The sequence below is a fragment of the Danio rerio genome, chromosome 12 (assembly GCF_049306965.1).
Source record: "Danio rerio strain Tuebingen ecotype United States chromosome 12, GRCz12tu, whole genome shotgun sequence".
NCBI lineage: Eukaryota > Metazoa > Chordata > Actinopteri > Cypriniformes > Danionidae > Danio > Danio rerio.
The window spans coordinates 10,577,212-10,599,163 of record NC_133187.1 but is presented as its reverse complement, the minus strand read 5'-3'; the positions used below and the strand labels follow the sequence as shown (position 1 = coordinate 10,599,163).

The following is a 21,952-nucleotide window of genomic DNA, read 5'->3' as shown; positions in this document are numbered from 1 at the left end:
AAATTATTTTTAGAAAGAATAATAATCCCATTAATCTAGTTACATGCATGTCGAAGGTGAATTTAATTTAATTATTTATTAAAAAAGGATAAGCCATTCTAGTACAGTTCTTCTGTGACAAAAATGTAGGCAATAGCTATTTTCCATCCAAATATATTACATATATTTATGTGCAAAACTGGAATATTGCATAGAAGATGCGAATAAAATTCCATCCAACGAGTCAAAGAGAAAAAAATGGTCACTTCCTGATTAAACTGGCACCAAATATCAACAGTAAAAACAGAATTTACTGTGGTAGAAGAAGCTGCGTCAATTAATTCTTTATTTAGCCTAATTAATGTACTTGCGCCTCGATGTCAGAAGACAATGCTGAAACACAATGAACACGTGGGGGCGTCTGAAGCCATGAGACGCAGAGACTCTTGACACACACTAGACGTTCGGAGGTAATTAATAATATACACTAATACTGAAACAGTTAAGGCATTTTAGAATGACTAACACAATATTTAAGACATGTTACAGTGTGCTCAGCCTGCTGTTTGTCCATTTACACACATTTTCATTATCATATGATCATGATCTTTTTTTTAATGTACATACTGTAATTTGTTCAGTAAAAGTGTTTCCATCGTAGATTATGCGCACATTTTCGATCGAATAAAAGTTTATGCTACTCAGTTATGCGCGTTTTTTATACATATTTTAAAAAGTTATGTGCATCATGACGTTTCTATCAATCGTTTTTATGCACGTATCCAAAATAAGCATAAAAATAGGTGGGTGGAAACGTAAGGCTAAGGCGAGAAATACCGCTTCATCTTTAAAAAAAGGGGAGGAGACCGACAGAAACTCTGAGTTTAGAGAATAAAACCTGCTTCTGACCAGGTTAGATTCACAGAGTAAGTTACCACAGTAACTGACTCTGAGTTAAAGTTACCTCTCTTTCAGAAACAGGCTTGAATTACCCTGCTTTCTCGAGTTTAACAAACCTGCCATTTTGAAACGGAAAACCCAGAGTTTCTCTCATTTCAGGGTTAAAATACTCTGAGTTTTCAGTTAACCTCCTTTCTGAAACAGGCCCCTGTACTGTACATTTTTTTATTATTATTATTGTAGCCTAGAAAACGCATTTTGACACATCATTTCAACATTCAGACGAGAGCGCCTGGCCTCTAATGCGCCCTGCTGCACTGAAGGAGCGCTCGCTCGCAGCACTTGTTGCTGGAATTCATAGAATTCTCTTGGCAAGGTGCTGTAGACGTGGGAATGACTGCCTTGTTTCTCCCAAAAGGAAAGTAGATTTTCCTTTGCTGATCCGTCTATACGGAAGTTTGTAGATGAAGACTTCTGTACTTCATCCAGAATTAGTGTATCCGATTCCTCCTCTCATTCTGGGAAGTCAGTCCTAGGCTTTTTCGTTGGTGCGCCAGCTATGTGTACAAAAACAGTACAACCGCCCACCACCCGCCCGAATTTAATTAAAATATTATTTTTCGTCACGTCATCCGCCCGATCCGCGGTTTATCCGCAGATTCCGCGGCTGTAACCGCCATCCGCGCATCTCTAGTTAGGATTATCCAATTTCTTTTTGATATGCTTAATAGCAGAATAATGAAAGAGATATTTTTGAGAAATTGTTATAACTTTTCTTGAAAGTCAAGTTTACATACAATAAGATTATTATGCCTCTGAAAATGCTCAGATGATGGTGTCAAGGTTTTGGAAGTTTCTTATTGGCTAATTGGCAACATTTGAGTTAACTGGAGGCACAACTGTAGAATAGCATTTAAGGAAAACTTCAAACACTCTGTTTCCTTATGTGACAACATGGGAAAATCAACAAGCCAGAATCAACAAAAAAATACAGATTACAATTAGCTAATCTAAACTGGGGAAAAGAATAATTTTGGAGACATGTCCTGGGGTCTGATGGAACTAAGACTGAAGTGTTTGGCCATAATGACCAGTGTTACATTTGGAGGACAAAGGGGAAAGCTTACAAGCCTAGGAACACCATCCCAACTGTGAAGTATGGGGATGGCAGCATCATGTTGTGGGGCTGTTTTGCTGCAGGAGGGACTGGTTCACTTCACAGCATAGATGGCATCAACAAGAAAGAACATTATGTAGAAATACTGAAGCAACACCTCAAGACATCAGCCAGGAAATTAAAACTTGGCCACAAATGGGTCTTCCAAACAGACCATGACCCTAAGCATACTGCCAAATGAGTTAAAATGTGCTTTAAGGACAACAGAGTGAATGTTTTGGAGTGGCCATCACAAAGCCCTGAGCTCAATCCTATAGAAAATGTGTGGGCAGAGTTGAAAAAAGCTTGTGCGAGCAAGACAGCCTACAAATCTGACTCACACCAATTCTGTCAGGAGGAATGGGCCAAAATTCCTTCAAACTATTGTGAGAAGCTTGTGGAAGGATACTCAAAACATTTGACCAAAGTTATACAGTTTAAAAGCAAAGCTAATAAAAAACAAGGAAATGTATTTTTTAATGTCCTGAACATCATAAGCGTTTAGAGTATCCTTCCACAAGCTTCTCACAATAGTTTGAAGGAATTTTGGCCCATTCCTTGACGTAACTGAGTCAGATTTGTAGGCTGCTTGCTCGCACAAGCTTTTTTAACACTAATTTTTTAAATTGCCATCTATGTTGTAAAGTGAACCAGTGCCTCCTGCAGCAAAACAGCCCCACAACATGATGCTGCCCACCCCATACTTCACAGTTGGAATGGTGTTCCTAGGCTTGTAAGCTTTCCCCTTTGTCCTCCAAATGTAACACTGGTCATTATGGCCAAACACCTCAATCTTAGTTCCATCAGACCACAGGACATGTCTCCAAAAACTATTTATTTTTCCAGTGTAATTTAGCAAATTGTGATCTGGCTTTTTTGTTGATTCTGGCTTGTTGATTTTCCCATGTTGTCACACAAGTAAGTTTGTTTGAGGTTTTCCTTAAATATTATTCCACAGTTGTGCCTGAAATGAACTCAAATGTTGTCAATTAGCCAATCAGAAACATCCAAAACCTTGACACCATCATCTGAGCTTTTTCAGAGGCACAATAATCTTATTGTATGTAAACTTGACTTTCAAGAAAAGTTATAACAATTAAAAAAAAAAATCTCTCTCATTATTCTGCTATTAAGCATAACAGAAAGAAATTTGATAATCCTAACTTACCTAAAAGAGAAAAAGTATAGTCACATTAACATCTGACTTTAAAAAAAAAAAATGGCTACGTGCCTTTTTATGGAGTGTATGTAAACTTCTGGTTTCAACTGTAATTTGTCTAGTCTTAAAGGGGGACTGTCGCATTAGGAGGAGCTGTTGTGGTTGATTCCCTGCCCTGTGCTGTGACAAATACAGCAAATTTGACAACAACTTGACATCTTGAGAGTGACATCTCTGATTTGTTCCCATGTAGGCCTATTTTTTTTCCATAAGATTTGTGGTGTCCTGTTTTTCTCTCTCAATATGATTTATTCTCTTAGGGATTCAAATGTGGTCCTTTCCCATTTCCTTTGTTGTGTTTGGATAGTTCTGCTGCTATTCTGTGAACTATGTTAATGTGTAACATGATGGCGTGTAGCGTGAATGTCATTTCTTCAGTAGTTGTTTCTGACCCATCAGTATGATTTGGTTGACCCTTTTGGCTTTTGCAGTGGTTCCCAGGAATAGACTGTCATGCATGAGCTCATGTTTGTGGTTAAAAACCTATGAGTTGATGACTGTTTACAGCTCAACAGCACGAATACAAAAAAAGTAGAAAATAGTGAATTTAAATTGTCAAAACATTTTACAATATTTGCCTATTACACTTTGCTAAGACATAAGATTATGACCAGTGACAACAGCTCAACCAGGGTTGGGCAAAAATACATTGAAATGTATTTTAGAATAAAATAATAATAGAATAAAATTGTCTCTTGTAAATACTTCTCAAAGTATGAGTACTCAAGAGTAATGAGTAGTGAATATTACGCTGTAAAAAACTGATGCATTTACATGTAGTTAGTACATTCCGAGTGCATTTAGTTATTGCCCAGCAGGCACACAACGTCATAAACGTTAATATTAGGTTTGATTTGGGTTGTGATGTCAGGTGACCAAAATTCAATGTCTAGCCAGCGTCTAAGGACAACGTTCTTTTGATGTCCAATCACAACATCAAGTGACGTTGATATTTTGTTGATTTTAGGTTGTGTTGGAAAGTGACCAATATCTAACATCAAGCAAACATCTTAAACCAACGTCATATTGACATCAAATACTGACATGTATTCATCAGATATGGCAACCAAAATCCAATGTCTGATAGACGTCATAGTGGTAACGTCGATACAACTTCAACCTGTAAAATCAGTAGACATTGAAATTGGGTTGATATTATGTTGGACATTGACGGCGACCTGCTGTTGAATTCTGACGTCAACCCGATTTTTTTTTTCAAACAAAATGCAACGTCCCCATGACGTTGGGGTACAACTTCAATCTGACGTCATGTTGATGTCTTGTGCCTGCTGGGTGTTTAAGGCCATTTTTGGTCTTCATACAGACCTAACTTCCTTTATTTTTCTTCAGTGAGATGCATCTAAACTAGAGGTGTCCAATCTCAGTCCTAGAGGGCCGCTGTCCTGCTGAGTTTAGCTTCGACTTTTTTCAACACACCTGCTTGGAAGTTTCTAGTATATAGTAAGAGCTAGATTAGCTGGTTCAGGTGTGTTTGATTAGGGTTGGAGCTTAACTTTCCAGGACACCGGCCCTCCAGGACCGAGCTTGGACACCCCTGATCTAAACAGTCTCTGGGTCAATGTGTGTAAAGATTTTAGACATCATGGACACTTATAATGCTTCCAAACAGTTTGCGGCAATTATAAATTGCCCAAGTCTTGAAATTGTCCAGTGCGATGCATGTATGATATGTGAGATTTGATTGGACAGGAATCACAGGACTGAATTTTGTAATCCGCAGTGAGAAGAAAAAATAAAGTAGTGACTGCAGGTTGAAAGAAAGTGGTGGAGTAAAAGTACCGATATAGCACTCAAAATGTACTTAAGGGAAAGTAAAAGTACACATCTTTAAAACTACTTAGTAAATAACAATTCCTAAGAAAAACTACTCCAATACAGTAGTTTGAGTATTTGTAATTTGTTACTTTACACCATTGGTATCTACCACCCTTGCACTCAGCTATCAGAATGCAATTTTTATGTTCACTTATATTTTATGTTTACTTATGATCACTTGTGTTTATGTGAGATTGTCCACACGATGGATATTTTGACACCTCTTTGTGTATTTGACAATTCAGGAGCAAGGAGAACTTACTGCTCACTCTCAGGGAATCAGGATAACATGGCCGAGAGCTGAGAAAGCTTCAGATAGGAATTCATTCAGTTTGATTCTACCTATCTGCTACGTTTACTGCAAGTTTATTAAAACTGTGCCTGGTTATGTTTGTTTAGGTTGTTTAAGTCTCACAGGACACTATAAATAGAGCTAAATTATGGGACCTTCCTGGGAAATGCAGGACATCTGTTTACCCAATTAGGGGCTAACTGGCGCTATAGCCACCCGTAGCCCTAGTGTAGTGCTGTCACAGCTTAGTACACACTTATTCTGTGCTTTTTTCATACGTGACCATGGATGACACAGAAAATGCAGACTGTGAAATCCCAGCTATAGAAGCCACAGTACATTGAAAAGAACTAGGGGATTAAAAAGTTTGCATAGACCTGGTATTACGTGACTCATTCTAGTTATGGGCACCAAGTTCTCTTTTAATATCTGAATAAATTAAACATAATGGCTTGGCAAAAAGATTGATCTCCTCACTGCATGAAGTTCAGTTTAGTTCAGTTCAATGTGGTTTAATTGTCACTGCTGAAAGTCCAAACACTGAAGAGCAAATCCATCGATGCGCAGCTCCACAAGTCCCAGACCAAGCAAGCCAGTGGCGAGGAACAAAACTTCACTTAATGATGAAAGTGAAGGAAAAAACCCAGAGAGACATCAGGCTCAGTTGTGCACAACAATTTTTCTTCTGACCAAACTTCCTGTGCAGAGCTGCAGTCTAGGTGGCGGAGGCTGGAGAACCCTGAACGTCAATTGTGGAGAAGCTGCAGGTGGGAGAGGTCACCGGCTGGTGTATAGGCTTTCCTTCAGGATCAATGCGAAGACTCATATGTCACTGGGGTCTTTCAGGAATGAGTCTAATGCTCAACACTCTTCCATGAACGCCGCTGAGGGCTGACAGACTTGGATGCAGTGGATAGAGGTAAAGTCCCAGGTGGAGACATAGAGTGGAAGAGTAAAGATTTGGACACACCGAGCTGATGGTTAGTCGTTGGGATGCATCAGGCTGTCGGCGAGCATCTTGGTCCAGCTAGCTGGTTTTGGTGTGTTTTACATGTCATCTCTTGTTGGGTAAAAAAAACTGCCATCGACGATCAATGGAAGAAAGCAGCCTGTTTGGTCAATCAGTAATGGATCCGGGTGCTAGTACAAAAACTAAAGTGATGAAACCAAGCAAATAATTCAAGAGGTAACACCAAGGTTTAGGATTAAGTTTGGATTAAATTTTTGAACAGGAGGATGTTCTAGGCTCAGGGAAGATGGAGTTAAACTGCAGTGAGGGAGAGCACAGACGATTGAGGCACAGTGAAGTCTTTTTCCTCCACAACTCTCGGCTTAGCCACTCTCCTTGGTGAAGGCTCTTTGATTGGGGCAAGTAGTGGCTAGTGGTCTGCTCTGGCTGGTGGTCAGTGCAGCATGCTGCAGTGGGGCTTGGCTGATCCGACAGTCAGGCCCAGATTGGCTAATCGGGAGGACCGGGAGAATTCCCGGTGGGCCGGTCCATTTTTTGGCCGCGAGGGCCGGTGTCCCTAGCTCCAGAATCTGTTGCTCTCAGCAGTCACACTTTTTAAATTAATTTATTTATTTACTTGACCACAGTCTTCTTATTCATTATTTTACCACAGCTCTGCTCTTTTTATCTATGGGCAAGATGCAGCCTGCAGGTTAATGATGATATAAGTCAGATGAATCACCTTTTACTGTACAGCTGTTGTAGTCCAGTGGTTAGCACGATAGGTTACGATGCTACCGACCTGGGTTTGATCCTCGTCTGAGTAATTTTTTTTTTTCATTTTTATTGTTCAGACATATAATACTGTTAAGGTTGTTGAGTATTTGAAGTTCCAAAGCAGCTGTTTTTTTTTTTTCAAAAAAAGACGTGATAGTGTAATTAGAAACTGAATTGGAAAAGACCTTATTTTAATATAGTCAGTCAGAAACTAAGGTGGGCCCGTCTGAGGCTTAAAACTCCAGGGCTGAAAAGGAGTCCCACTCCGGCCCTGCCGACAGTTCATAATCATCTGCACGCTATCAGCACCCACTTTATGTAGTTGATAAAGCTTCCTTGAGGTCCCTCAAAAACAAACAAACAAACAAAAAACCCACATATTTATTAAGGGTGTAATGATATGTGTATTCGTTTTGAGCCGTTCGGTACGAGACTTTCGGTTTGGTACGCATTACAAACCAAACGATTCAGACTATATCAAAAAAAGAAAAAAGAGAATAAGTGTACAAAATATAATGTTTTCAGTGCAACAAGATCATAAATGACGTTACAGGCAACATGCTGCCTATCCCGCCCACCTCCAAACACTACTCCAGTCAGGCACACGCTGCACTAGCTTACAAAATGGCTAATAACGTTAATGTAATCCTCCTATAACCAACAGCGGGTCTAGCTTTGGGAGCACTTTGGTTTCCCTGTAAGTTATGAGGGTGATGGCAAGAGAGTGGTGAAAAAAACCCAGTAACATCTGCTATGACAGCAAGCTATTTTAGCGATAATATTTTAGCATGTTAACTCATTTACACTGACATCACGGAATCAGTCACTGGAAACGCGCTCTACATGCAACTATACCCGCAGCATTCAGACAGCACTGAAAAAAGTGTTGCATGCAGAACTGTTGCAAACAATTTATTTGTGTTGAATTTAAACAAACAAATTAAGTTTAATAATGTTCAACTTAATTTGTTTGTTTAAATTCAACACAAATAAATTGTTTACAACCCCTCAACATAAAAAATTGAGTAAATCCAAGGAATCATCTTTGAATATTTTTTTATTAGATTAATCTATAGATTCAAACAGGGCAAAACAAATCACAGAGGCAATCGGTACATTTAAATGATATGACCTTAATCGGTAGTGGTAATTTTGGGTTTTAAGAAAATGTTAAATGTAATAAAGCTCCGTTACATTATTCCTTCATTAGCCCATTTCAGTCAGATAATTCCTGCTTTCAGATCCACTAAAATGGCAGGTGACAGTGAAATCAAGCAGATCTGTGCTGTCCGAAGAAAAGGTGGACACTCATTTTTCTGAAAATAAAAAATTCCATAGTAAAACAAAGTTCCATATAAAAACTAAATAGTTCTTTTTATTTGTTCAACTACTACAATATTACATAATTTTTTATAAGCAGCTTTTTGGTTTTGAGTATAATAAATGCATTGGATTTGTTTTATTTGCTGCTAAGCAAAAACCCCAGAAGTATAGCTCTATCACTGTTTAAAGTAAAAGAAAAGAAAAAAACAAGATCATACTTTGATGATGTTATTTTTAATACATAAATTTAATCTGAGAAATCCTCTGGCTTTTTTTTGCTGTATCGAAAACATAACGAACCACTGTGTCTTATTGAACCGAACCATGATTTTTGTGAACCGTTACCCCTAATATTTATAGATACACATGTTTTACAATTGAAACTGGGTTTGAGCTTGTTATTCTGTCAGGCTGCAGTGAGAAACTGAGCGCATGATTGAGCAAGATTCACAAAAAGTTTTCATAATGCAAACAACAGATATCCAGACAAGTAAAGACAGAATGTGACACACATCAATTGGTAACAAATAAATGACACAGCTAAAAATTGAACATAACCGAGAACTTAAATACACAATGAATTAATGCTGTGGTTCCCAAAGTGGCGGTCGTGAGACATGGAGGGAGGGTCACTTGGTGATTTCCAAAAATATCATATATGTTATTAAACTAGAATTACTATATTTTATACATAACCTGCAGAAGATAAAATTGTATTTAATAGTTACTTAAAAACAACATGCAAATAAGAAGCCATCACCCTTTCAATTCTTTCTCTATTGGATTGTGACCCTGGGGTTATTACGCTAGATTAATGACACAGCAATAGTGTTAGTTGCAGCAGATTGATTTTATTGCACAATGTTAAACTTTGACATCTTTACAGTACTCGCATACATTGAAAATAAAGGCCACGACTGAACTTAGAGGATGATTTACAAGTGGTGGTCTTCAAAGGAGATGGAGATGAAAATACTATATTAACTGCTGAAGTTTTCAGAATTGTAAAGACAAAACTACAGAATTACATAAAAGTAAACAATAAAAGATTTTGATAAATCACCTCAGTTTATAAGTACGGTAAACTGAAGTCTAAACCTTTCAGGGTAGAAGATAGAGAGACCTATATGTTATCTATTTCATGAATTTACAGTTTGTGATTCTAATGAATTATTTTACCATAGCCTACAGTTGAAGTCAGAATTTTTAGCCCTCCTAAATTTTAATTAGGCCCCCTGTTTATTTTTTCACATCATTTCTGTTTAACAGAGAGAAGATTTTTTCAAGATTTTTTCAAATAATAATTTTAATAACTCATTTCTAATAACTGGTTAATTTTGTCTTTGCCATGATGACAGTAAATAATATTTTACTAGATATTTTTTCAAGACACTTCTATACAGCTTAAAGTGACATTTAAAGGCTTAACTAGGTTAATTAGGTTAACTAGGCAGGTTAGGGTAATTAGGCAAGTTATTGTATAATGATGGTTTGATCTGTTGACTATCGAAAAAAAAAAACAGCTTTTATTCTAGCCAAAATAAAACAAATAAGACTTTCTCCAGAACAAAAAAATATTATCAAACATACTGTGAAAATTTCATTGCTCTGTTAAACATCATTTGGGAAATATTTTAAAAAGAAATAAAAATTCAAAAGGAGGCAAATAATTCTCACTTCAACTGTGTCACATGTATTTCTGGAGACTCCTAAGTTTGCTGCAGTTCTAGACAAAACTTAAGATCAAACTGTTTTATTGGTTTAATTCTTGATTTAACACCAAATTTTCGACTGAAATCTTAAAATGATTGCTTCTCAACATTCAATTTTAATATATATGTTTCTTGTCTGGTTCAGTGAGTTTCTGTGGAACACTGAAAAAAATTATTCAAAGATGATTCTTTGGATTTACTCAATTTTTTTTACGTTGAGTGGTTGTAAACAATTTATTTGGGCTGAATTTAAACAAACAAATTAAGTTGAACATTATTAAACTTAATTTGTTTGTTTAAATTCAACACAAATAAATTGTTTGCAACAGTTCTACATGCAACACTTTTTTCAGTGAAGCCTGATTAATAATTATGTACATTTTAATACACTTTGTAACATTTTGCATCTTTTATTATTATTGTTTTCATACAAAATTAATAGTTATTAAGTATTTGTTATTAAAATGTATCAATTGAAAAAAAACATGGATATAATTATGCTCACATTGTATATATGCTAGTGTGCGCGCACCCTCTAGCGGAGAGTATCAGTTCTTCGAGTGCGTGTGCTCGAGCTCCGCAGAGGAAGATGTTTCATGTTACATTGTTACAGTTTAATGTTTCATGAAAGCCTAATGCCTCGTAAACTGTCACTTCACATTTATTTACGACCCTCCCCAGATGCATCTGCCATTATCTAACTCGCGTTATGCTTAGTGCACTATTTACCTCTTAGCAAATCAAGACGAAATGTTTGCTTTGAGTAAGTTCAAATAATGTTTTGCTTCACATGTTATAAATATAGAAATAAAATGTAAAAAAAAATTGTGTAACACAAACTCGGCATATTTATCGAACTGCTCGACTGTGAGTTGGATGCGGATGGGAGGGGAAACAGTTCTGACATATGAGAAAGAGGAGGTGAATCTTTCCCTCTTTAAAGTCTGTATCAGTGCACGCGCACTTGTAGTCTGCAGTCGACTGTCAGTCTCATCATCGCAAACATCAGAAGAATTCATCTGGAAAAACAGCACTCAGGTCCACTATTGCTCAATAATGCTGCACGCTTATTAGGCAAACTTTCCGCGGACGCGCTTGAGGATCAGAGCGTTTTTTTTTGAGTCCTTGAAGGAAATATGATGCTAAATTTACACCAGAGTCTCCGTAAAGAGTGAATAATCCACCGGCAGTACTTCATCCAGGACCACCGTCTTCCAGCATGTTCACTGTGACTGTAGTATTTCTGCTCGTGGTAAGTACTTATCTACATTTCGAGTGTTTCTCTTGCTTTTGTCACACCCAGAGAAGGTGAAATATCATTCATTTATTTATAAGTGTTACTGTAGAGATATGAGTATAATCTGTTTGATTTTATTTGAACGTTGCGAATTTAAAATGGTTAATATTCATGTATTTTAGGCTATGATTAAATACTCCACTTAATATAGTTACTTTTTGATTATTTTATATCATTTAAACTCGATTATTGATGTTTTTATGCTTTCCCTTGTTCATGAAAATATATGATAACTTAAATATATGACATACAAGGTCATATATTTATGCCATATATGTAATATTAGTAATACATTTCAAAATATTGTAAAAATGGCGTTTACAAATTATTTTCATTCATTGTAATTACATTCAGGGTATCTACTGAAATATTGTTATGTAGGTCTTAAATCGTGTTTTAACAGGTATTAATTTTGGTGTGCTCATATATTTCTACTCAATCTGGCAATTAATAATCCATACAATCACCAAAAATCTCTCTCAATAAAATTTTATCTTTTTATTTAAAAATAGCATTTAATTACTTTCCTTACTTAACATTTGCTTAAAAGTTCTCAGTTTATTTGCTGCTGAGGATACTGACATGATCAATATTTTGTATTATTAAATTATTATTATTGTAGACTGAAGTCAGTGACAGCTATGTTTTGTTCTAGTTTTTGTAATGGTTTTTTGAAAATAATAATAATAATGATTAATATTAATAATTATTTTTTTATTTATTAATTTGAATCATGTTTTGATAGGGCAAGTGAAAATCTTTTCCAACTGGCATATTCAAAATAAATCCACAGTTTTAAGTCCCAGCTTGGCCAGTTGGCATTTCTGTGTGGAGTTTGCATGTTCTCCCTGTATTCACGTGGGTTTCCTCCAGCTGCTCTGGTTTTCTTCACAGTCCAAAGATGTATGCCATAGGTCACTGTTTCTCAACCACGTTCCAGGAGGACCACCAGCTCTGCACATTTTCCATGATCTTTGACCAAACACACCTGATTCAGATCATCAGCTCATTAACAGACCCTAAAAGGCCTGTTATGGGTGTGACAGACATAGGAGACATCCAAAACATGCGGTGTTGGTGGTCCTCCGGGAACGTGGTTGAGAAACACTGCTATTGGTGAATTGGATAAACAAAACTGGCCGTAGTTAATGAGTATAGTTGTATCCCAATACTGGGTTGTGGCTGGAAGGGCATCAGCTTTGAAAAAAAATATGCTGGGTAAGTTGGCGGTTCATTCCACTGTGGCAGTCTCTGAAAAATGAATGAATGATATATATAAAACAGTTTTTTTTTACTGTGTGTGTATATATATATATATATATATATATATATATATATATTGCTCTTGTTCAGTACTGTATGTGTGTGTGTTTTGTCATTCTTGTTGCACAGTAATGCATTCACTATTTCTTAGTAATAAGATGTATGTTCTCATAAATAATTCAGATCATTTGCATTATATACATTATAACACTTAGGCATCTTTAAAAAGTATAATACATTACAACACATGATCAACACACAATATCATGTGCTATAACACTTTAAAGGTTCAACAATGTAGACGTTGTAATTCTTTAGGAAAAATAATACCGTATAATGGAGCATTATGAACACTTATAATGCGACGTATAAAGAGTCTTGAAGTAGTTCACTCTTTTCTTGTAATAAATTACTCTGATTATCTTTTCACACCCACTTTGACTGACAGCACGTTGTGTTCTTTTGCTTTTGTAACCGGCTGAAATGTTGTTATTTTAGGGCTAATTGTTATTTTGCTTCTGTGCGTGGATTGAATGAGGGGTGTATGCTTTTTAGGCAAAATCAGTAGCAGTAATGATAGATAATTAATTGAGTATACCACATAACTGCAGGCACATTTGCAGGCCTACCTGCTTTGGGTTTTAAGGTTTGTACCAATTTCCTGATACGAATGTGTTGTGGTCGCATGTTTTATCTTGTTTTCAAAATCGAAGCTGAAGGAACTCCCATTTGAACAGCGCAATGGGCACGAGGAAAATTGTAATGTTGCCGTGAATCAGAATCTGAGTGTGGCCAATCATAATAGAGTCATGTTACTGAATTACTGTGATGGCTGAATTACTGTATGCCTTTCATCCATAATAAACACTTATTAGGGCTGCACAATATTGGAAAAATATATATTATAGGTGGGCATAGACACATTTTTTTTTTTATCTAGATTAATCTAGATTAAAATGGCTCATTTAAACTTTGCCAAAGGCATTCAGAATATGTGTGCTACTCAAATAATAAATCTTTAAGAACAGGTTTCTCAAGCCAGGTGGCGCATTAGACCAGGGGCTTATCTCCTGTTTCCAAAATGCATCAAACACTGCTTAAGAAACTTTTCCACTATGAAAATTGGTGATGAAAATAAATGATGTTCAATAAGATGTACTTGTGTTTACGAACTGTTTATTCAGTTAAACATGAATTTCGAAGTGTAGGCCTACATAAGCTCCAGACAGCGATATTTGATCACCTTAATCCGACTAAAGTCATTACTGAACTAAACAGAAATTAAATGAAGACATGTGGGGTACGCAGATATTAGTGGCATTAAAAGAAAAAAACGTCAATTTCCCGCTAACATTTAAGGCACTGTTGGTGGCTTTCTTAAAACAGCGCTGATTTGCCATTGTGTTCACATGCTCAACAGACATGACTCTGATTGGCCAAGAATGTCATTAGTTCATCCTTCGCTGTTTACCGAGTACAAACACAGACGAGCGATCTGCTTGATCGACTGATCTTCACGGTAGCTTCGTGCTCCAGTGTCCGTGTATCTGTGTTTGCTATGGGTGAAGAGCAGTAAACTGATGAGCACTGGTGAATACTATGGTAAATCAGCACTGTTTATGAACGTGCTCAGCGGTGCTTGAATGTTAGCGGGAAATGGATGTCTTTAAAACTTCAATACTGGGACAACACTATTACAGACAACATGAGGATGTGCTGCAGAGGACTGCAGTGTTTTATCGCTCACCGGGTTGCATAGGCTGAAGCAGGGGAGCATCCCCTCAGTGTTTAACTGATGCCATGAACTAAAGCCTTGGAGGACACTTGAGCATATTACTCTTAAAGAGATTGTGATGTTATTTGATGCTAAATTGCTTTTAATTGTTTAAATTAAACTTACTGAATGATATTGAAGTGATGTTTACACCATTTCTGCATTTTGAAATTCTCGGCAACAGCTGGAGGTTTGTAGTCCACAGCATGTTACTGCAATGTTTACAGTGCTGGTCCTATACTTCCGGGTTTCTTTCCACTGCAGCCTCACTTTGGTTCTTTAAAATGTCATCTGCGTAAAATAAGCGTATTGACTGTTTTTTCAAAAGGGGAGAAGCTACACTATCTCCCACCCTCTCTTCATGTTTCGGTTGTGATTATGTCAAACACTGAATAACTTTAGAGGACCTTTAACCACTTATTACGATTAGTTTGCTATGACAGAATGATGCGCAAACGAAAGCCCCGCCCCCTACTCAATATTCTATTTCATTTGAGAACAACAACATACTGAAATAAAAGTCTCAGGATCACGCAGACTTTAAGAACGCATATAAATGATGAATATTCACTCCTTTATGATTAAGCTGACTCTACAGATCTGATGTGTATCTGCTTAAACTGGGGTTCTTGCTAAACTGTAATAATAATAATAAACTTAACATTGCACATTCTCTGATGTCACGATTGCAGATACCCTTTTTGAAGCCTTACTTTATAGGCAACATTGTGAAGCCATACGTTATAGCCAGCGTAACTGATTTGTCTGGATGTTTTGGTAGAACAAAGTACCAAGCACATGTAGGTATGTTCCACATTAGGAGAAAACCAATAAAAATGTGGTTGTTCAGTCACACGTTGCAGATTTCCAGACCCATAAATTGTTAGCTGTGTAAGAAACTCAACATATCATGAAGTTTATAGTGATGCTGATAACAATAATACATTACTTTTATTGTCTGTCCTCTGCACAAATACATATTTAGCATTCTTTGAAGCAAATGCTATGTTATGATGTAAATTGTGGGTGGTTGCTATTGAAATGGTTGCTTACTGGTTGAAATCTGTTAGTTTGTTGCACTTTAAAATAAGATTTTATTTGGTAACATTTATTAGTCTTAATGTATACCATTTCATTTTCAGCATTATTAAAAAGGAAATGGACAATTTTTTGTTTAACAAATATTGAAAATATTTTTTAATTGTTGTAAAAATATATTGCACACGGTTAGTTCATGTTGTCAGTGAATAAAAAACAACTAATGAATTAACCACATTAAATAAATCCTATTGTAATGTGTTATCTAAATGTGTTCTTTTAGTATCAAGATACTTCTGCAGTTTTATTATCATTAGTTTTATATATTTCCCATTTTAATTTTACTCTAAAATAAATGCTGCTGCTTGTTCAAACTACATAAAATTAGCTGAAGAAAAACACAATTCTTGTAATTCTTTTGGACATTTTTTTGTTTTATGTTCGGTCCACACTTGATAATGAAACAAAGTTGACTCAACTTAAAATTTTAAGGCAACAAATTTAAGGACATTTGTGAGTTGACTCAACTTTCAACCCAATTACTACACTTGACTTGATTTAATTAAGTTGAGTAAACTCAAAAATATCCTGAAGTTGTTGCCTTCAAATTTTAAGTTAACTCAACGTTTTGAGTGCGCTTAAATTAAAAAAAAAAAAAGTTAACTTAATTATTTTGTATTGGGACAGCATATAGTTGAAGTCAGAATTATTAGCCCCCCTTTGAATTTTCTTTTCTTTAAATATTTCCCAAATGATGTTTAACAGATCCTGGACGTTTCCACAGTATAATATGTTTTCTTCTGGAGAAAGTCTTATTTGTTTTATTTCGGCTAGAATAAAATCAGTATTTATTTTTTTTAAAACCATGTTAAGGTCAAAATTATTAACCCCTTTAAGCTATATTTTTTCTCGATAGTCTACAGAACAAACCATCGTGATACAATAACTTGCCTAATTACTCCTACCTGCCTAGTTTACCTAATTAACCTAGTTAAACCTTAAAATGTCACTTTAAGCTGTATAGAAGTGTCTTGAAAACATCTAGTCAAATATTATTTACTGTCATCATGGCAAAGATAAAATAAATAAAGTTTTTAGAAATTAGTTTTTAAAACTATTATGTTTAGAAATGTGTTGAAAGAATCAAGTCTCTCCGTTTAACAGAAATTGGGGGAAAAATAAACAGGGGGACTAATAATTCTGACTTCAACTGGATATGAATTGTGTTGTTGTACTAACAGGTCAGTAGATATAAATTCTCAGCATACGTTGCGTAAAATTCCATTAGGAGGGGAAAATAAGTTCAAAATAAAAGTAATCTCATGGGTTTTTTAAGTTGAGAAAAAGGCTTGTTAGAGTTTAGAATGTAAGGTTTTAGGTTTTGAAGTTACCTCCTTGAAGAAGAGTTGCATTCATGCTTTGGGTGTTGGCAGCTTCATTAACAACATTATGGTTTGTTACTTCCCTCAGTCAGCTACAACTGTGCTAATGCTTGTTCTGAGGTCAGTCAACTGTAGCCATTATTAAAACAGGTTGACCTGCAATAAATAACAGAGAATTCTGGTAATATTCAAATAAAAATGATTTGACAAAATTGGTTGAAAAAGATTTTTGCATGGGGGTTCTATTTAGATAAAATACCTAAATTGAAATAAGTTGAAATAACTTAATTCAATTTCGTGGAAAATTTTGGTCACTTTATTTTGGTGGTCTGTTTGTTGAATTTAAGTTACATTGCCTCTACATGCCAAATAAATCTCATTAGATTATGAGTAGACTGTTAGGTTGGGTTTAGGGTTTGGGTAGGGTTAGTGTAGTTGTCATGTACTTGCAAAGTTTCTTATAGTGAGTTAAATGTCTGTTGAAGGAACAGTATCAACAGAGATTAAGCAGACAGTCTACTAATACTCAAACAGACCATTAAAATTAAGTGTTACAAAGATTGTTTTTATTGTTATTAAGTTTGTTCACCACCTTTTTTGAGTGTAGTTTTAGTTAAAGTTTATTTAAAAAAATCAAAATATATTTAAGCAAATTAAAATCAAAATGTTTTTCTGCCAATATGAATAAATTTTAAACTAAAATTTTACTCAAATAAGTTTAAGACTTTTATTCGTTTGTTTAATTTCAGATCATTTTAATGTTAGTTCAGTCAGTAAATTGATATATATATATATATATTATAGTTTAACTTAACTGTGTTAACCCTGAAAATACATAATTTTTCAAAAATTGTGAACTTGGTAGCACTAAAGAGGTGAGAAACTCAATCCAAATGTTCCAGAACTTACTGTACATCCTTATACTGTATGCCAGTTTTTGAAATAAAGTTACAGAGACATTACAGACACAGGAAAAAAATAACAATATAAAAAGAAAAACTTGTACACTTAATAATTGTCTTCTAGTCTCAAGGCTTCTTGGAACAGTGAATCATATACTGTAGCAAACTACATAGTACAAACTAAAGCAAGCGCAAGAGAAAGAGCTCCATTAGCTCTAGTGTGCTCATTAGTGAGAATCAGCTTTGGCAGAACAGTAGACGACTTTGAAATGTTGACAAGTGCCAACAGGCTGCAAGGGTTAAGAGTTAAGTGCATTCAAGCACACAAACAGCAGCTCTCGAACATCATAGACTGTGTGGCAGAGAGAATGGGAGGGAGAAACATTATGCAACTGACAAATACATCCGCATGAAAATTCTTTGGTAATTTAGCACGGACAATATGTGTCCTGACACTCACTGTAAATCACTTGATAAAACAGCGTTTGTTTGGACAGCAGGTTCTAAATGAAGGAGATATTTGACTGTGCTTCCTGTCTACTCCTAGAGGTTTTTTTATTTAAACCCTCCGTTTTTTAAGTATAATTTTTACTATTGTTCATACTTAAGATTTGTGCTTAAAACTCTGAAACTCCAAAATTGTGGACCACAACTCCATAAGCATGCACAGTTTTTACTACCTACATCAATAGTAACTGAAATTCATAGACTTGTTGCATATTTGTTACAGTAATGTGATTACCCATGGCAAACACCCCAGAAGTGCAAACTTTCCAGTGCTTTGGAAAGGAGAAAGTGACGGAATCAGCATTTTCTCTTCATTTTTTTTTAGACATGTCACAATAATCCCCTTTGTAATATTTTGGTTGTCAAGTAATTTTGCTTGCCTAGACTGAACATGTAATACACACATACTTACTATGTCACTGCTTTACGGTAATCACATTATTTTTGTTAACAATGAGACATTAATGGTATATTTTCCAAAAGAACTTGCTCTTATCTCTTATGAATTAATCACCAAAATGCATAAAAAGGTTATACAAAATATGATGGTGTCAACAGCTCTGGAAAATGACCCAGACATGACCCAGACATTACATAACAACACTCTGAGGCAGTATCTCAAAGTGCCCCCTATACCCTCATTCACTATTTCCTACATTCATTCATATTTTATTTGACTCTTTATTTCAGGGGTTGCCACAGTGGAATGAACCGCCAACTATTCCAGCATATGTTTATGTTTTTATGCAACAGATGCTCTTCCAGCCGCAACCCATTATTGTGAAACACCCATACACATTCATTCACACACACACACACACACACACACACACACACACACACACACACACACACACACACACACACACACACACACACACACACACACACACACACTCACTCATACATTTTAATTTAGTTTATTCAATTTACCTATACTGCAAACCGGAGCACCCGGAGGAAACCCACACAGTACACATACAAACTCCACACAGAAATGCCAACTGGCCCAGCCGGGACTTGAACCAGCAACCTTCTTGCTGTGAGGCAAGAAGACCTTGTGAGTTTTTAACATTTAGTGAGCTGTTTATTATTAATGAAACAAAGGATTTTAATTTTGGCATGCTAACGTTCACTTAACAGTTAAATAATATTTTATCTTAGAAGTCTTTGACAAGTCTTTGCTTCTAAAATTACAAGATGATTTGGTTCGTAATAATTTTTTTAAAAGTACAGCATAAAGCATAAGAGTATTTCGCAGTGCCTGTAAACAGAAATTGCAATAGATGCCCCGCCTTCGAGATCTTCTAATTGGTCCACTGCTGTGTAGCTGACAGTGATGAGCAGCGCTGCACGTGAAAGTAGCAGTTCTTCCAACTTGACTCCGCATCTGGAAACCACAGAGCTAAATAGTCTGTCGCTTCAAAATATGCGAGACACAAGCGTAAGGATCACACATGTCTTTTAAGCGTGTGTTTACATTGAAAAGCAATAGAAAAGTAGCACACTGGAAAGGAAAGAAGGGAAGGAAAAACATGTGTTGCATCCCAATTCCTATACTTATACGTTCTAGAAGTATGCTTATTTGTGAAGAAAAAGTGTATACTTTCGTGTGTGTAACAGAAGAATATGCAAACTTTGGAATGTTGCTTAGTTACATCCCCTGTCAATCATCTCGACACATTACCCATGTTTCTTTCATATTTAATTTTCTACCATATTGGAGCAGCAGGTTAATCTGCCATTCGTGAGTCATTCATGCTGAGAAATCTCCTATGTATGCAGATATAATAATGCATTCAGACGTTAATGTCCAAACACGTCTCTATATAAGTTCACGTTGTATGAAATATAACATGTAAAGGTGACTTAAAAATTTTCCAGGTGGCTGGAGATTAATTAGTAGTGATTCAAACAACAACAATTGGTCTCGCACGTCTCTCTTATTGACGTTTTTCACACTTTTTCCCCACGTTTGTATTTATAATTGAATTCATGTCCAGCACACAATGTATTGTGGGCAATATTAGCAGTTAGACGGATGATTGTACACTTCCAATTTCTAACAGAAATAGCACACCGTGTAGGAACCTTTTGCATACTCTTTTCAATATACTAAGTGTTGGGGTAACAAATTCAATTTTGAATACTACTAAGGATGAATAGGTGTGAATTGGGAAATTGGGGTGCAGCAATGTTCTGTGTTAACAACCCCCTAGAGCAGTAGTCCTCAACCTTTTTGTCACCATGGACCGGTCAACACTTGACAATTTTACCGCGGATCAGGGGCTTGGTGACAAGCTGACAAAACATTGCTGTCACTCTAATACAAGTTTTTATTTATAGAGCGCATCACGCCGACCGTGCATGCACCTCTATCGGAAACAATGAACTTACACAAACTCTAGAAGAGACGCGAAATGTGAACAGCCCCTAAAAGGCGGTTGTTGCTAGATCGGGTATGGTTGCAGCCAGAAGTTAATGAGAATTATTTATTTTATTTATTCACTTTCCCATTTATTGTTAATGAGAATTATTTATTTTATTTATTCACTTTCCCATTTATTTTATTTTATTAACGTCTACTTCTACCCCAACTCTAAACCCACGCGTCACAGTAATGTAAAAACAGTGGATGTACAGAGTATTATTTGTTATCTATTAAATTACCCAATAATTTGTATTTTTAATGCCTACCCCCAGCCCAACCCTAAACCCAACCATCACAGTACTGTAGAAATATGAATTATTGTTATACAGTATCATAAAAACATGCTGCTATATTGATGTGCATATGAACTTCCGGCAGGCCGCGTATGCAATCTAGACTTTACCCTAAAAGGCAGCCATCATTTACAATCTCCATCAGTTGATCTTCTTGCACAGACATGCTGGATTCACCCGATTTGTTGACAAAGAAGTTGCGGATCCATTCCTTGGCTGTTCGCTGGTCACTCACTGGGCATTTTCCCCTTAGCAAAGAAACTTTCCAAAGACGTCTGTTACTTAATAATTTTGCTGCTTGTGGGTTAAACTTGGGCGCTCAAGTGACGGAGATGTAGCTGAGAGAGTACAGTCATTTTTCAAAATAATGACTTTTCAAATTAAAAGATTGTTCAGACTCAGATGATAAATAAAACAGCAATAATTATGACTTCTTGTGCGGCCCGGTACCAATTGATCCACGGGCTAATACTGGTCCATGGCCCAATGGTTGAGGACCACTGCCTTAGAGCAGCTAAAGAGCATAGAATCCCCAAGAGGCGACACTCTAGTGCAATTTTGGAAATAGCCACTAGATGGCGTGTCAGCCATTTTGGAATAAAAACTCCAATAGAACTACAGCATAATATAAGTTTGTAAAATAAACTATTAAAAGTGCTGATGATTGTGATTTCACTCCAAAATGGCGGAATCCAGGGCTGTTGCAATGGAACGTTCTATTGAGTGTCGCCTCTTGGTAATTCTCATAGATATATACATTAGATGTCGCCTACCCTGTTGTTGTCTATTAGAAGGAATGCGTCAATAGACCTGCCATATTAGTACAGGGTAGCGCTCCTTTGAAATGATTGCGGGACCAAGCTGCAGTGGAGGACTGTGGCTATCCAGAGCCAGAGATATACACATATACACATATATCTAT

The 21,952-nt window shown here is 36.2% G+C and overlaps 1 protein-coding gene across 5 annotated transcripts in view; it reads left to right on the top strand.

Annotated features, from left to right (window-relative positions):
• ngfrb (nerve growth factor receptor b) overlaps nucleotides 1–21,952 on the top strand; it is a 115,121-nt gene that overhangs the window by 13,529 nt on the left and 79,640 nt on the right. Inside the window, exon 1 of one of the 5 annotated variants that reach the window (XM_068224612.2) lies at nucleotides 11,110–11,395. The exons of 3 other annotated variants lie outside the window; for them this stretch is intronic. In XM_068224612.2, coding sequence (XP_068080713.1) covers nucleotides 11,363–11,395 — 33 coding nt within the window. In that variant the 5' untranslated portion in view covers nucleotides 11,110–11,362. 5 annotated transcript variants of the gene reach the window in all.